Source organism: Cyprinodon tularosa, unplaced genomic scaffold (genome assembly GCF_016077235.1).
Source record: "Cyprinodon tularosa strain WSP-4 unplaced genomic scaffold, ASM1607723v1 ctg813, whole genome shotgun sequence".
Classification (NCBI taxonomy): domain Eukaryota; kingdom Metazoa; phylum Chordata; class Actinopteri; order Cyprinodontiformes; family Cyprinodontidae; genus Cyprinodon; species Cyprinodon tularosa.
Window position 1 is genome coordinate 539,330 of NW_024039578.1, and position 18,120 is coordinate 557,449.

General features: G+C 41.6%; 1 protein-coding gene across 2 annotated transcripts; it reads right to left on the reverse strand.

The window, feature by feature from the left end:
• Window positions 1–654: 654 nt before the first annotated feature.
• Window positions 655–16,561, reverse strand: pisd (phosphatidylserine decarboxylase). 2 transcript variants are annotated; one of them, XM_038272005.1, is made up of 9 exons: window positions 16,498–16,561; window positions 9,892–9,935; window positions 9,674–9,810; window positions 6,596–6,730; window positions 6,421–6,522; window positions 4,061–4,184; window positions 3,834–3,980; window positions 3,596–3,756; window positions 655–1,283 (listed from the first exon to the last, which is right to left on the reverse strand). In XM_038272005.1, exons 1-9 carry the CDS (start codon window positions 16,545–16,547, stop codon window positions 1,038–1,040), a joined length of 1,146 nt encoding a protein of 381 aa, XP_038127933.1. In that variant the 5' UTR covers window positions 16,548–16,561; the 3' UTR covers window positions 655–1,037. The 2 variants fall into 2 exon arrangements, with proteins under 2 accessions (XP_038127933.1, XP_038127932.1); XM_038272004.1 differs by lacking the exons at window positions 9,674–9,810; window positions 9,892–9,935; window positions 16,498–16,561 and adding exons at window positions 6,989–7,133; window positions 7,909–8,204.
• Between the last annotated feature and the right edge of the window lie 1,559 nt (window positions 16,562–18,120).

Genomic DNA, 18,120 nt, shown 5'->3' on the forward strand with positions numbered 1-18,120 from the left:
TTTACGGTCATTGATTTGTATAATATCTTATATTACATGATTTATAGACTTCATTGACTTCACAAAGACTCTGCAATGTGATGGGCCTATTTTTTATTATAAGTTAAAGTAATCTACTAGCTTGGTTGTGGCCATTTTCTCGGAAGCATCTTGCTAACCAGTTAGCAACTTAGTGCTAGTAGGTTCCCAATGGGAAATTCCATTGGGACCAAGTAGCATTTAGCAACGACACTGTCAAGACAACGACACAAAGATGTTGTGAAAGACGAAGTTGAACACAATGGGAAGGAAATTATTCTTATTTCAACCATTGCGCGTATTAGTTGCGACATATGAATAAAGATGCTTTGACCGAAAAAATTTGATTGACAGGTGACGGTTGATTTATGATTGGCCGAATTTAGGTGTTCAGGCTGACGTAGAACTAACTGGCCTGCAGAGGATAATGAAAAAAAAAATATCTTAAGACAGGATTTTTTTTAAATAGAAATTTTCTAACTTTTGGACAATATGTTCTGGTAAAGAGAACATTTATATACATGTTTAAGCCAGAATGATTTAACATTTAAATATGATTTCCCACCGACTTTAAGGCCCGTCCTCCACCTGCTGTTACCACGGCAGCCCAAGGCTTTATTATGATAAACTGACAAACATGCTTAAAGTAGAAATTTATTTTTTACACTTATATACTTTACAAAAATAAAAGTAAACAAAGTCATCAGCTTCCAGCCAATCAGTGGCCATACCACTGATGACCTCACAGTGCTTTCCTCTGATCTGCTTCGAACCGACGACGGCGGCCGAAGATGCCCGAGTTAAAAGAACGTTTGGCCATTATGGCTGTGGGTTAGAGACACATTCCAGTATTCAGAGAGAGAGCGACCTTTGGCACAAAGCATCCTGGGAGTTGGAGTCCATGACATGTCCTTCTGCGATATCCTCCACAATGCTCCGCCCTCCGAGTCTGAAGCCAATTTAAGACCTCCACCTTTCCATCGTTGTTTAGACCACACCTTCCATTAGTGTTCAGCCAATCAGAGGCTGCCGAGGCCCTCCCCCATTCTGATTCGCTGCCCGGGCTGCAGGCTGAAGCTGAAGTCTCTGGGAGCCTCGAACAGGAGAACGATGGTGGACCCCAGGTTAAATTCCCCGACAGGCTCCCCTTTGTGCAAAGACACGCCCCCTTCTTCTGGAGCCGACTTCACCTGGTTGTCTGTAGCGACGTAGCTGCGATCGTGGAACGAACCTTTGTTGTAGCGAGGAGTGTTTGTCTGCAGCTCCTGAGGAAGAAAATGATCTGTTTACTGACAAAAGCAAACAAAGCAGCATGTTTTATCACCTGATCTCTGCTTCCTGTCAGCTTTCATGGCTTTTAAGAAGATCTAGCAGTTAGACTCAAACAATAGTAGAAAGCAAACGCACTGCAAAAGGAAATCTTTCTCTAAATAAGTGTATTTTTTGGTGTTCAGCAGGACAGTAAAGTAATGGAGTAAAGAAATAAAACAACTGTAACCCACAAGAAGGGTCACTGCAATTACACCTGATAATAGTAGATGGTAAGTGTGTTAATTCACTTCAATTACTGATACCAACACTACACAAGGATAAAGAAAGTTGGACCTGATCAGAAGATTTTAAATTCACGGGAGCCTAGGTGTAAGCGACAACAGAAGAGAGCAAACAATATCTATAAGAAAGGGTAGAATTTAATTTAGTGAACAATTGTGGATCCACATTTACAAATAAACAAAAACTGCACGCTTTAAAAAAAAAAAAAGAAAGAAAATAACAGAAATAACCCAGTCATTTCAATATATTTGTCAAATATTCAATGTTTTTTAGTCTTTTCTTTGTGTCTATAAAGCGTTCATTCAATGCCTCCCGGCTAGCGACTGGTCGGGTCACCAACTACCAGTTGACTCAGTCCTCTGGGCTGGGACTCGCCATCTAAGTTCTGAAGAGGAGGATCATGGGGTGTCTGGGCACTACAGACCAAAAGTGGGGGGAAAAAAACCTGACGGATGCTCTGATGCAACATGAAGCTACTCAGGGGAATTTTCCAGATTCAGTCGCTCACAAGGGAAGCTTTCGATTTCCAAGATTCTTCATTAAATTTCATAAAATCTTCCAGGGTATTAGTGGAAACAATCCGAGCAAAATCCCAGAACAGCAGTTAAAGGGGCGGGACAAGTAATCTTATTGGCTGATGTGAAACCAGCCTGTGTTAGCTACTGTTTGCTTAATCTATCACTGAAAGCAATCACTAAAGGCATATTTCAAAGTTTTTAAAGATTTTTAGCACTTTTATCTATATTTATGAACATATTTATTAACTTATTTTTACCTTAAATTTTTTTTTACTCTTATTTTAGAATAAGACATGAAATCTATACCTTCTAAGAAGAAAAAGCATTGTAGAAGAAGATATTAAATCAAGATCTATACTTTTTTTTTTTTTTTTTTACTTGTGGTTTTAAAACTGTTGTTTAAATGGAAATTTTCTGACTTTTGGGACAATAAGTTCTAATAAAGAGTACATTTATATACACGTTTAAGCCAGAATTATTTGACATTTAAATATGACTCCCCTACAACTTTAAGCAGAGCAATAGAAGGATGCAGCGTGTTTTTGTTTGAATCGACAGACTGTTTTCCTCAGGGACAACTTTTTGAAAGCATCAGAGCTTTGGAAGTCACTACTGAATTAACCGCATATATACTATGTGTTACATAGACACATTACATGCATACATGCATGTAATGTGTATTTGTGTACATTTGTGTATAGAGTAGTAAAAAATTCTAAAAATATATATGAGTGGCTGTGTTTTGCAACATGTATACATCCTTTCAGAATATTCTATCACTCTTAACACCAATAATGTTTAAATGCACCGTGAAAATTAGTGCAATATTCAGCGAGTTAAAGTTGATCAGTATTTTTTCTGTGCCTGTGCAACGCGTTGCAGTGAGTGAAGCCAGCGATGGCCACTAGATGGCGCCACCAAATCACGTCAGCACCCATAGGTGTACGCGGTTGATGGGAGGTCTACACTTATATGTATGTCTACGGACGAGCACATATGTCTGGTAATGTTTTGCAACAGCTCTCCTCGCAAAGCATCATGGGATTTTGTGGCCAAGAGAAAACAAAGATGGACGCTGGCACCGTGAGGGGAGAGGAGTCACATGACCTATGGGAGGGGCAAAAAGTAGTGATCATCTGTCTGAACTAAGTGCACCATGAAGTCCGCTATATCGTCCCCGGGCTACATAGTGATGGAGGGGTTAGGGTGGATGTTCTGAGACCGCCGTCGTCTCTCCTCTCAGTGTGAGGCTAAAAGCTAAACCCCCGCCCACATTTCGGCCTCTCAGCCAATCGGATCATGTTTGCCTCCCTCTCCTTTCGCTGCAGTAAAACTCAGATGTGTAGAAAGAAATCTCTTTCAACATGGCTGCCCCACACAGAGAGCTCAGCAGAAACTTCACCATCTGAACAGAACCCTGTTGGTTCTGGAGGCCAAATTCATGTTTTGAAAGCCAATAAGATGATCCTGGATGGTAGAGGCTCCTGAGGGCCAACCGGACTCACCTGGTCAAAGTAGACCCTGATGGAGCCCACGTTAGTGGCTCCCACCGCCGTTAAAGAGAAGAAGCCGTGCTGCCACTGGCCTCTGAGCACCACCCGCTCATTAAGGCAAAACAGCTCTTTGACCCAGCGGGCCACGCCCGGGTTCACCGACATCAGCGCGCCTACAGAGGACAGACAGGAGGACGTGAGCAACCGGCACCGCGATGGAAACCTGCTAGGAAGCGACGCCTCAGCTCACCTGGGAAGTGACGCCTCATCTCCACGGTCCAGTTGGTCGGCGAGTGGAAGCAGTGGTAGTCTCCTGGGGCCAGGTAGACCACCACATGGAACAGGTCGTTGTCAGGAGACGACAGCAGGTCCTCCTGGAACGACGACGAGGACAAGTCTGAAACAAAGAACTGCTTCTTTAGCTCCAAGTCACGGCTCGACCCGGCAGCCCAGCCTTACAGCGTTCTGATGGGTCACCTTTGCTTCTGCTGGTCTGCGGACCCAGAAAGTTCTCCAGGCTGTAGGTGATGCCCTTCACCTGCTCCACCTCAGAGTTCTTAACTCGACCAAAATGAAGGATCTTCCCGTCAGCGGGAGACGTCTGGAAGCAGAAAAACAACCGGTGACCTACTGGATCCCGACCAGGGGGAGAAATACTAACCTAGGTTCTGCTGCAGGTAGAAGTAGGCCAATCGATCCCAGGATCAACATTATGGACATCAAGGCTGGTATTGATACTGAACAATATTCATTTAACAAGATCAACACCCTTTTATTCTCTCACTTATGCACTAACTGCAGCAGATTTACCAATCTCCCCGTCTGTGTCACAGCACTTTGCTGTTCCACCCTCCCCTCTCGTCACTGGCTGGCCCCCCCACTTAGCTCTTTCTCTACCAGACACACAAACAGCCCCACTGCTGCTCCTAATGCCGGAGCAAAAAATGATGAAGAACAGGAAATTAAGCATCGTTTGGCTATATTTTAATGCTGTAAATGAAACAATAGCATGTTGTATAGTTTGTAAGTAGTTGGTTAAATGCAGTGGAAACAAAAAAAAAAGTTTATATAAGCACGGGAAAAAACATGAGCAAAAAAACGTTAAGCTAATGAGACGGAGAGAGAAGATGAAACTTTGCTAATTGCCCTGACAGACAATTTTCAGACCCCCAGAGAATATCCTGGTAGATAAGAGTGATCACCTTCATTTTAACTTTCAAAGTATATATTAGATGTCATATTTTACTGGAGCCCACTCAGAAAGTGTAATTAAAACCTTGAAAGAACCAGTACATTAATCCCATTAAAACATGTTATCTAAGTGGGCGAATATTAACTAATCCTTTGTTTATCCCATGACGGGGACATTTATAGAATTAAAGCAATAGGCAAGAGCAGACAATAGAAACAAAATCACATTAGGGTATAATATAAGAGGTGGATTAAGAAAAAAAACTATGAACAGAACATTATTAAGTTTATTATTATTCAATTGTAAGAATAAAATAAAAATCACCAAAAAAACTGAAAGGTAAACAGTTCCATGATATATCCAATTTAAATGAAAAATTTTAATTTAAATGTATTTAATTGGTATCATATTGATTAAAAATTCCCGGTATCGCCCACCTCTAGCTACAACCATCTTTAACAACCATCAGAACTGTCCCATTCTCTATAGCCCAGTGAAAAGACTAAATTGCAATTGTTTTTTCCTTATTTTAAATGTTTGTTTGATTGGCAAAGGGTCTAACCTCCTCAATTCAAGAAAATATGCACTTATTTTAAGAAAAAATGACTTGTTTAGATTAAATTTTTTGCAGTGATCTGTGCTTCATCTGCCAGGTTTGTGTCCAACGACTCGTTTTGCAGAAATTAGGTCGAATTTATAAATTTTAATAAGCTAAATAAACAGTTGGTTTAGCCATAGCTCATTTAGCATAAACATATTTTCCTCCTTATCTAAACCAATACGTTTTCCCACCTTCCTGTCAGCGTTGTAATAAAATGGGCCGACTGACCGCCCTCCTTCAGACTCACTCTGAGCTCCTGCTGACAGGTGAACACACCGGACAGCTATGGAAGCAAATCGTTACCATATTTAAAATGAAAAAGCATTTCTGAAATGCTTTTACATTTCAAATTGAATTTTGGTATGTATTTGCTGGGGTACATTTTGAAATATAAATCTCAAATGTGTTTTTCTTTTTCATTTTAATTAAGTAAAAGGATGAGCAGTGTTGAAGAAAATGAAAATGCAAACAGGATTATTGATTACTAGTTTCATTTATGAGTCAAACAATGCAGCCACATTCTTAAAATGAAAAAGCATTTCTGAAAATGTGTTTTCATTTTAAATATGGTAACGATTCGCTTCAATAGACAGCAACCAGGTTAGGAAGGATTACCAAACCGCTGGTCTGTCAAGCTAAACCAGTCGATGGCCAACCCCCCCACCCATTGGCTGCAGGTGTGTCAAAGCTACATCTCAGTGGGTCGATCTGATACTTTACACATTAAAGCCTCACAATATGAAGAAAAATGGGAAAGAAACAGGAGTGGGATTAATTAGCAACAGAAAGAAAAAAAAAGTCACTCCGTTATCTCCAGATTTTCTCATCAGTGCCTAATATTTATATCTCATAATATATTGTAAAATTTGTCAAATATCACATCTGGCTGTTAAAGATATACTTAAAATCCCCAAAACCAGAATCAAAGCAAGTCCAAACTGGTCTCCCACTCAGACCAGTGAATGGGAAGAACCTTCTGACTGGACTTCCCATCCTGCCTTTGGGTTCAGTCCAGTGGGAGGGGCTTAAGTGGGAGGGGCTTACCAGGCAGGAAGCGGCGCAAACGGGTCGGACTGCAGGTTTGAGACGTCGGCGGAAGAACTCGCCCAGGTTTTTGTAGTGATGTAAATCCTCCACCGCCGCCTCCTGGTGGACGACCAGAGGAATAACACGGTTAGAAACAAACAGCGGGGAAGGGATCCGGTTCTGGAGTCAATACCTGCATGTTGACCCCAAACGTCCAGATGTACAGCGAGTAGATGGGTTTACGGAGCCAGGTGGGGAGGTCCAACCCGTTCAGACGGCCCCAGGCCCGAGAGACGAGGCGCGTTGGGAAGGTGCGGTATAGCGCCACCTGCAGGAGGAAACAGAAATTACAGCTTCACATTTTTTTCTATTCAGAGGCAACAGACAGGAAGTCAGAACCCGCGGTTTTGATCGCTCTCAGACAGATTGATTTGGGTCAAAGGTTCTGGCAGCATAGACAGTCGATCTGTAGGAAAGTGATGGAGTCAGTTATTGATCAGATAATCAGCAGCAGGAAGCAAGACGTACAAATAAGGTCACACTTCCTTCTCATCCAATCAGAAGCCCTCTTTACAGCTGCTCTTACCCGATTGGCCAGCGGCCGCAGGGCACTGACAGACAGGATGAAACCGAGGAAAGAGATCGGCCGGCGGTGCCAGGGGGCGGGCCGACAGACGCCATTACTGAGCGCGCTCAGACGGTGACGAAGAGCCAGGCGAGGCACCCGGAGCCTGGCATGAAGGAGCACATGTATCAGCTGACAGGAAGTCAAACCAAATCAGAAACAGGTGCGAGGTGGGCGGGGCGTCAATGCGCTGCGAGCGGGAGGAGGCGGAGTCAATAACCAGAAGCTGTCTGACACTACGGAGCAGGAAGAGGGCCAAACCTGGGAGCAGGGAGCAGCCAGGCGTTTTTAATAAAGCTCACACTCTGGGTCCACCGTCCTGCAGGCGTCTCCGTCCCTTCAGAGCCGGACGGATTCTGCAGAACCTGCAGGACAGCGGGGCTCAGAGGATCACTGGACTACACACTAAATAACTGGATTAGCAGGCTATCGGAGGATCAGATGCTGTCTCCATGACAACCACACCTGTAATCCGCTCTAATCTGGGCTTCACCTCCATCCTCTCACCTCTCTAATGTCTCTCAGCATCAAACTGGTTTCTGTCTTCAGTCCCAAACATCCATGTCTGACTAAACTGACCTGATTTTTTTTTTTTTTCACCCTCGCTGAGATCCTCCTGATTCAGATCAACCTTTGATCTCTGACTGAAGCTGAAAAGAACTGATTACAGGTTCTGTGGATCCCATCCAGATGGGGTCTGACCAGCGGGATGAAGCTAGAAGCCCTGCAGCGCCTCTGCTCTCCCACCTGAAACTTCCAGCAGCTCTGGTCCTCAGCCCTCTCCCTCCTCCTCCCGCTGCGTTCCGCTGGCTCTCGCCCTGCCGCCGCCTCACCTGCCGCAGGGGGCTGCGGTCCTGCCGGGCCGGGCGGATAAACCTCACCATGAACGAGCGCCACGCGCCCAGGACGGCGCCGGGAGCTGAGTGGGACAACAACACATGGTTACAGTGAGAGTGGAGACAGGCAGCGGCAGCAGAAGAAGAGGAGGGGAGGGGGACAGATGGCGAGGTGTTAATGCAGACTGGCCCCGCCCCTCCTTCCACGCACCCAGTCTATAAATAGCAGACAGATCAGAGTCCAGAGGAAGGCGGCTGATGGAAAAATCCGAATCGATGTGCTTGATCGGCCCTCGGACTGCTGAGTCATCAATAAACACGGCCATTAATGATCAGCTGTCCTATCAAAGCATGCTGCTGAGCTGCCCGGTTACTGATTAACCAATCACACCAGGCTATGAGACCACTGACCAATCAGGAGACCTGGAGGCTCTGAGGAGAGCAGACAGGACTGTGTGACCGTTCCCAGTGACAACAAACTCACCTTTCACCCAGAGAACCAATCAGGGTGAGCCCAGGCACCTGGGTGATGTCACCGACTGGGCCTCACCGTATTGGTCGACTCTAATCTGTTACATAAACAGTTGTGCATGTGCTCAGAAGGCTGCAGAGAGAAGCTTTGATCAGGAGAGAAATAAACCGGCTGCTAATTGGTCCTGAACCAGAACCGCTCCTATCTGGGGTTATTCACCTGCAGGTTCATCAGGTTGTTTCCCCGTCAGTCAGTGGGATCCATCTAATCCGTTTAAAGAAAGTAATACCAGCCTGTATAAACAAATCTTGAGTTTGCCATAGCGATGGCCAAGCTGTGAGAACGCACAGATTATTCCATTTCCTTTACCAGACTTTTAAATATTTACAAAAAATAAAACAGAAACTAAGCAGTTTGTGTTCCTGTCTCTTTAAGGTTACTATGGTAACATCATGTGTTTCTGTTGGCATAATTCCTCTCCATCTCATCAGAGCATGACCATAAGGAATAGTTTGGTTTATTTTCACATTTCTGGGGTTAAGATCCGACTTTAGAAATGAGTCAAAATGAACAAAAACAGAAAATTATCAACGATTCGCTGCAGGAATACGGAGAGAAATGTGCTGCATTATTATTGAAAGCAAAGAACACGTTCAAAAATTTTTAAAAACTTCTTAATAAAAAAAAGGTTCAAGATTTAATATTAATGTAAACAGTTTACAATTTGCCATTTTTTATTTTCTTTTAAACAAGATTTTTTTCCTCTTTTATTTTTCAACTATTTTCCCCCTAAATTATTTTTTGAAACTGTTTTAAGATTAATTTTTTTTTTTTTTTTTTTTTCAAAGACTGTTTTAGGAGTTTGAGATTTTTCCCTAATTCTGGGAGGAAAAATAATATCTGAAAAATGGATCAAAAAAGAATCGGGAAAACAAAATCTGGAAAATTTAAATCTAGAGAAATAAACTTTAAAAATATTGGTTTGACTTCTGCAAAGACAAATTAATTATGGAAAAAGTAAAAAAAAATAATATTTTTGAAAAGCATTTTCTTTAAATTTCAGTTTTTAATCTTCTTCCATTTTTTCAATAATATTGGAACTAATCTCTCTCCATACTGAGAGGAAAAGGGAATCGTGGTCACGGATGAATATTTGACCAAATGGCGAAGATAAAGGATGCCTTCTTTGCTGCAGAGCAGAAAACGTTTCAACCTTAAGCAAAAGCCTCTTTAGGCCACACCCCCCCCACCTCCACCTGAGACATAAGCTCCTCCCCCTCTATAAATTGGAAGAAAAGGAACACAGAAAACGAAGCAGCAGGGTTTTCCTTTCCTTACCTGTGTGGGTGTGGCTAAATGGGGCCCCGTCTCCTCATCCCGATGGCCCCTCCTCTTGTACTGCTGGTAACCAAGGTAACAGCCTCCTGTGACAACGAGCAGAGGGAACGGCCGGGGGCGCGGCAACATGCGAGAACCTGACGAGACAAAGGAAGTCGATCGGTTAACAGAACCGACATCACCATCCAGCAACCTGCTGCAGGAGTGCAGGGACTCACCGGTGCTCAGGCTGCGGCGCTGGCTGCAGCTCGCTGATGAGACCCTGAAGCAGAAAAAGATGTTCTAGTCGTTAATCTATGGATGATGACTCATCATTAATCAGCTGATCATGACTGACGATTAACTACTGAGAGGCTCTCAAACGGACCTGAGGGGTTAGAAAGATGCTAAATGTTTATATCCATCCTAATCGGTTCTGATGGCAGAGCACAGCGCCCCCTGCCCTCAGACTCTATAGATCCACATCTTCACCATAAGTCAAGCAGATTTGGACTGAATAAGTGGAGAAAAATGCATACTTCCACTTAGAGCTGGGCGATATGGCGATATATATCGTGAGGACGAGAGAAACATGTCTATCGTGACCTTTCTCCTCTATTTTTTCTATCGTGATAAACTTTTTTATTATTATTATTACTGCTAATATACATTTTAATATAATTTGTTAATATAACATTTTGCGTTTTTGCTATGCAAACTCTAAGTGTATATAACGAAAAAAAAAGAGAATAAAAAGATAATGTGTAGAGAACGTGGTTTTGCGACACTACACCGCTTTACGTCACGCGGCTTTGCACCATACGTTTGCGACATTACTGACGGAGAGAGCCCGCGAAATTTCTTTCTGGCTTGAAAAAAAATGAATGATGGACACCCAAGAAGATGTTACCACAGCAGCGGTTACAGAGTCCGAAACGGTTGCCAGGTCACAGACACAACAAACACCACTTTTGCCCAAAAGGGGAGGCAGCTCGGTTGTTTGGTTATATTTCGGATTTCAGCCATCTGATAAAGAACAAACGCAGCCGATATGTAAACTGTGCAGCAAAGCCGTTCCAGCGGCTGATGCAAATACTTCTGGCCTCTTTTACCACCTGAAGAAAAATCATGAACAAGAACACGGGAAACTACAACCACTCCGATCAAAACAAACAAGGGATGAAAATACAGGAAGCACTGGAAAGAAATTCTCACAGCCGAAGCTTAAGGAAGCATTCGCCCAAGGATCACAATATGAGAAGACGTCTCAGCGACACAAGCAGATCACAGGTGCTATTTCACGCTATATCTGTAAAGGCATGGCCCCCGTTTACATAGTCGAGAAAGACAGCTTTCGGGACCATATAATTACCAGTGCAGACACATTTCTTCTTAAATAGGCGAGGCGCCTCCTAGTGGAAAACAAGGTAAGTGAAAGACAAGAGAAAAACCTGGCCTTGGAATTTTATAAAATGTCAATAACAAACGAATATTAAATGATTAATTACTGCAGCGCAATAGCCAAGATTCTATACTGTTCACTGTCATGGCCGCAAATTGCATAACTGGTGTTCTTGGTTTGGGGTTGGGATTCTCATATTGGGAAACAAGATGATGGGTAAAAAATAGGCGATGAAAGATTTTTTTCAACCCTGTCCATCTGACGGACTATGAAAACATAAAATGCAACATCAGTTGTGGTATATCGTGATATATATCGTTATCGTGATATAAAATAATCCATATCGTGATATAGTTTTTTTTCCATATCGCCCAGCCCTACTTCCACTCATAAAACGGAATCTGGTCAGATAAATATATGGGAGAATTATCCTGCCATAATGCAAGAGCACATAATTTCAATTTGAGAAAAGAATTTAATCTTCTTGCACTCAAAACTTATAATGCTCACACTCAAAACATGCGCTCTCTCTCAAATATTTTCTTTTCTCTCTCAAATCTTTGTTTCTTCTCTCAGATTTAATGCTTCTTGCACAGATATTTTCTCCTCTCGCTTGCCTCCTTCTCTTCGCGCACAAACTGCGCTCTGCTCGAGTCTCAGATACACTCGCAAACCCGTAGGCTCTGCTTGCGGATTTTTTTTGCTCTCTCTCAGAGACCCTACTGAGGCACACTCAGTAGGGTTAAACAAGCGCACCCTTTCCGAGGCTGTCTTCTATTGGCTGGAATGGTTGCTAGGCGACGATCCAGCTGCAATCTGAGAGAGAGCAAAAAAAATCCGCAAGCAGAGCCTACGGGTTTGCGAGCGTATCTGAGACTCAAGCAGAGCGCGGTTTGTGCGCGAAGAGAAGGAGGCAAGCGAGAGGAGAAAATATCTGTGCAAGAAGCATTAAATCTGAGAGAAGAAACAAAGAGAGAAGAGAAAATATTTGAGAGAGAGCGCATGTTTTGAGTGTGAGCATTATAAGTTTTGAGTGCAAGAAGATTAAATTCTTTTCTCAAATTGAAATTATGTGCTCTTGCATTATGGCAGGATAATTCTCCCATATAAATATGCTGACTTACATAACTGGAGACCTTCTGCATAAGACAAAGATTATTCTTCAAATAAGAAATAAATTCGAATAAGAATAAATTAATTATCCTTCAAATAATAACTACAGTTCTTATTTGAAGGAAACACAGTAATGAGGAAATTGTGATGTTGGGGGAATGTGCATGATTATTATTATTATTATAACCAAGTTTCTGTCCTGGAAATGCAGCCATTGATCTCATCCCTCCCTGTCATTCCACTTAAAGTAAAACTGTTTATCATCCAGACTGTTTGCTACCAAGAGACAAGAGGAAAACAAACAAGCATGTTGATTCAGCTCATTTCAATTGATAATTTCATTCATTTTTATCGTGTGATTCATTGATTTATTGGGACTTTCTGCCTCAGTCGTCTCTTTGGCATTTTCTACCCTAAACACCAAGATGGCGGATCCCAGGAGGAAATTACTCTGCAACCACAAATTAAGCTTTAGATCTTCCTTTTGACGCACCTGGGTAAATAGTTGATTTAGAATTCAAAATTCTGAAAGAACTTTTAATCTGAAATGATTCCATCCTGTTCAATAAATGATCAGTGTTTTTAATTCAGAGTAATTTTCATGTGAATGTGCTTTACTGGAGGCATCCATGTTTGTCAAAGAACACTACTGCCACCTACTGGTTAGTGACGTCACGGTGCGGTATCGGCTGTTGATCAAGTCCCAGTGCTGTATCTGGTGTTTGTCACAACGCGCTATTATCCAAGTCATCTTGAAAACATTCTTCTTCCAAATGTTGGCTACATATTACGGGTTATTTCTCTGGCCAGAAGTTCGATGGCAAATCCTCCCTCTTCAAGTTGGCGATCCAACGACCAACCCGTCCGTGGAGGATCAGGAATCAGAAAGGTGGAATAACTCTTTTTTTTCCACTTTTCCCCGATGTATTGCAGCATCCAGCTGCCATGCACGTGTGCATTGTCAGTTTCACTATAGCTCTGGTGAATTTCAATGGTGAAGTCCTCTGGAAATCTTCAATAATTGTTGTTGATTGCAGATGTGTCTAGTAGTTCCCATTGATTTAGCTTGGAAAGCGGGGAGAATGGCGCTAGGCTTACCGCACCGTGACGTCACTGCTGGAAGGTTTCTTTAAAGAAATGTCTTAACAGTAACATGTACAAAAGAGGATTAGGGCCAGTGAAAAAAAAAAAATTAACAGATTTTAAAATTTTATTTCAGTTTAACATTGGAAAAAAGTCTGAATTCTGAGATTAAAGTCAGAATTCTGTAACCTGACTCCGCCAGGTGGATTTGTTCCACATATCCATCTGGAAACCTTCCGTTGAAGTAATTTTGGGAAGGGGCGAAAATACTGGTTAGCTGATTGGCCTATGTTGGTGATAGACGGGCCAAATAAACCAATCAGATCAACGAAGCATATGACGTACTAACAGAGCGACGACGGGGAGGAGCCAATTGATGGATCAAACTCTTGCCGAAACCAGTCGGGAGAAGAGCAAAACCATCTTTTCCTCTGAGAAAAGCCTCCAGAGCAGTGTTTTGCTCTTCTTTCAGTGAAGAAATACTCTGTAATTCCGATAAAACTTGCTCCATAGCCACGCTAACGCTAGTTTCATCGGCTGAAGCCGCCATGTTCTTTAGACTGAACTGTCGCGCTTCTCGTTGCGTCACACCTCAACCCGCCTCAAAGCCAACGCTGATTGGACGTTCGTTTGGTGAACGGCTCCAAATTTTCGTCAACGGAGAGTCTCCAGACTGATCTGCGAGTGAAACCTTGAAAGCTCGCGAGATCAGGATGGTCTCACCAGGCTAAGAATTCTGACTTTAATCTCAGAAGTCTGACTTTTTTCCACTGATTGTATTCTGACAAGAAAAAAGTCAGAATTCTGAGAAAAAAAGTCAGAATTCTGACTTTTTTCCAATGTTAAACTGAAATAAAATTTAAAAACCAGTTAACTTTTTTTTTCAGTGGCCCTAATCCTCTTCCTTAAACATTTTTTTTAATTGTTGTGTAATTAAATCATTTTTAATTTGACTGTGAAAATCTTTGTTTTGAATTGAAAAATCTGACGTTTGAGCTGAAAGAAGGGACATTCTGTTCTTGTTCTTGTTTTATAAAAGCTGAACCCAAAGTTACATGACTTTTAAAAATAGCTCAGCGCTCCGATCGGTTTGGCTGTGAGCAGAGAGGCTAAACCACCTCCCAGGATATCGAGTGTTCTGGATCAAAGGTCGATGGAGTTTTCCAACATTTTATCAGTTTTATTTCATATGAATATTGATCAGCGCTCTATTGCAATAGATACCCATTTATTACTGAACCTTATAAAACAAATATTCCTAAATCTGTTGGAGAGCAGAAATCCTCCTTTGGTGACATAACAGGCGTGTTTATCCAGATGCTGATTAGACGGTTTGATTATTGCCTCAATAATGTTCACTGTTGCCAGGATCCTGCAGTCAATGACCTGCTGTTATCAGCGGGAGTCTTTATGTCATTGATATGTTTGGATGGTGCGTTAGAGATAACTCTGTAATGTCTTATTTCCATTAACCCCTTAATCCCAGCGGGGTTGGTACAGGACCCAACTGGCACATGCATGTTTATCTATTTATAGAAATGTCCAAAACACGGTCACATGGTGTTTCATCCATACACTTTTCAAATGAGGCTTTAAAACATGTCTCAAAATGATTTTTTAGGCTCAGACTTTTCCAAGGAGGGGTTGGAGGTAATTTGGACCATTTTAGGTGATGTAACCTGATGTAACGCAAGCGTTGCATCAGCTTGCTCTGTTATTCTTATTTTCTAAAAAGTGTAAAGCGCCTTGAGATGACACGTGTTGTAAATTGGCGTTATATAAATAAACTGTTTAGATTTTTCTATTTAGTTTTGTGATATTATTGGTAACTTTCTATGAAATAACGGCTAAATCTTAGGAGCAAAGGCTTTGACTTATGCAGAAGGTTTCCAATAATGGAAATCAGCATATTTGTCCAATCAGATTCCCTTTTATTAGTGAAAAAAATGCATTTTTGCACTGAGCTAAAATCCCATTTCCTACTAGCATACTGCCCACTAAAACCTTTGTGGAACAAATATGCATGAACTTATTTAGTCCAAATTAGCTTGAGTTATAGTCAAGATACGGATCTATAAAGTCTGAGGCTTCATCCAGTTTCAAATGGGCTCTCATGGTGTTTTGCAGTGTTTATTTTGGGAAAAAAATGTCAGGCTAAATATTTGTAATTTTTTCTTTGTTTAATCACCTATAAATCAGACATGGTGACATTTAAAATAGTGTATTTCCAATTTATAGTTTGCTATTCTTGCTTTAGTTCACGTATAATTTCAATTACTAAATTAGTTGACGATTATTTCAATAATCCATTAATTATGATTCATCCGACTAATTGTTTCAGCCTTAGGAGGAACTAAATCCAAATTGGGGGAAAAAAATACCAGATTTTCCCCCAAAAATGTCATAAACAGAAAATTCAAGTAATCAATAAAATAGATTAATCGATCAGCCCTAAAGTCACACAATTAATCCAACATTTTTTTGGGTGTTAAACACAGAAGCAGACTTTGGAAACAGTCATCTGGCCTCACAGATTATAATCTGGAATTAAAGAGAACAAACTGTGTGTTTGTTAGATGACCTGTTGGGATTAAAGAAAGCAGGCAGGAAATGTGGCCTAATTTGTCCTTTACTGAATTTTAACAAATCAGATTTGGTCTTCATAAACTCTAAGGTTGGTTTAAATTATTCCACCCTTAATCTAGAATAATCTAGAGTCTCAGCACTGTATTTTTTATATTAGAGCAGATTAAATATAATTTTAAGTCGTGAAAAGATGTAGAATAGCTTTTATTTAGAAGACAACTTTGTTTTTACTGAAAAACAACAAACGACTCCAGAGTTTGTAGCAGATTTTTTAGTTTTTAACTCTGAATGTTTTAGATGTTTCTCTGTTTTACCGGCTGATCCAGATGACAGCAGAGAAACATCTGAAACATGCAAAGCAGAGAGACTCTGGTTTAAGGTCAACCGCCATTAAAACATCTTCCTCTTATTGCTGCTAAGTGATCTAATAATCAGCGGGTTTGTGTTTTTGTTCAGAGGAACATTTGGGTCGGAACCGGACCGTGGTTCGGTAGATCTGTTGAGAATCAGCCTGAATCTTATTTAACTTCCGTCTAAAACCTAAACTCGGGTTACTTCCGGTTCCTTCTGAAACTTATCGAACTTTCGGCTTATTTTTATATCGGTGACGTAACAGATAAGGCAGCGGCGGGATGTGTTTGATGAGCACAGGTGAGTTTACCTGAAGGTGGTCCTGGACGCTCCCCTTAACAGCCTCACCGCGGCCGCCATCTTTTCCTTTGGATATGACGTCACCGGATGTTGTGTCAGGCTTCTTTCACCGACTGAGGTCGCGCAGGCGCAGTGCTGCCCCCTAGCGGTCTCCTACTTCCAGGGAGATTATTAAAGAAGGAAACTTGAAAAGGCTCTGTTGGTAAATGGGAAAGAAAATCTCTTATTAAGACTAAAGAAATGGAAAAATGGCAAAAAAGGTGGAATAAAGATAAGAAAGGAAGATAATTGTATAATGTCAATATTAAATAGAAACATTAATGAGAGAAACAGAAGGGAAGAACTAATAATGATCCGATTAAGAGTGGGTGATTCCTATTTAAATGACAATTTAAATTTAATAGGGAGGACAAATAATGATAAACGTGATGGATGTGAAGGAAAATAAAATGTTGAAACTGAACTGATTAACTGTAAAACTTATGAAAGGGAGAAATTGAGAAGAATGATTGGAAGGACAGCTAAGAATGGAGTCTTAAAGGAATATTCATCCATTTTCTGACACACTTAATCCAATCCAAGGGGTGCTGGTGTCTATCTCCAACTGTCTATGGGCAAGAGGCGGGGTCCACCCTGGACAGGTCGCCAGTCCATCGCAGGGCAACACAGAGACACACACAGGACAAACAACCATTCATACACACACTCACACCTAATGAGGATTTAGAGAAGCCAATTAACTTAACAATCATGTTTTTCGACTGTGGGAGGAAGCCAGAGTACCCAGAGAGAACCCATGATTGCTCAGGGAGAACATGCAAACTCCATGCAGAGAGATCCCAGGCCAGGAATCGAACCCAGAACCTTCTTGCTACAAGGCAGCAGTGCTACCCACTGCACCTACTAAGCAGCCCATATTGGAATACAATGAAGGAAATATAAATGATATTTAATGATTAAGGAAAGCATTATTTATTTAGCTTTAGAATACAAAATTAAAAACTAGATTTTGATAGATGTAAATTAATGTTGCTACTGTACACACTCATGTACGGTAGGTAGCAGTATGCACCTTAAAGTTGCTTTTAAATCACCATAACAGAAAAGAAGAAGAAGAAGGTTCTGTTGGTTGGAAATCCATCAGTGATTATTTAGGTGTGGAATAGATGAATAGATTAGATAGATTAGACAAAACAGCTGACAAACTTGCTAAAAGGCTTTGGGAAAACCTCCTTAACCTTTTTAACCTCTGGATGATTCAGGGATGAAACTTTCCCCTGTAGACGGAACCAGACTTAAGACATTTTACTGCTTTACTGGAACCAACGAAGGAAAAAAAGAAAAGGGGGCTCAACAGGTGGAGGTGTTCAAACCAGCTTTAATCCAGCTGTGGTCCCTCCTCCATGGGGCCCTGCATGGATCCCCTCCCCTCAGCCTGATAAATACCTCTGATCAACCTTCCTATTAGCTCCGTTCTGTCGGCTTCCTGCTTCTAAGGGTCCAGTGTTCTGGGAACCTTGATGAATCATATCCTTCTTTGGCACAGAGGTAAAATGCTCTTAAATTCAGCAGGAAATTCTCCCAGATTGCAGATTTTCTTGGAGGAAGAGCAGAACCTTTCGGAGCCTCACAC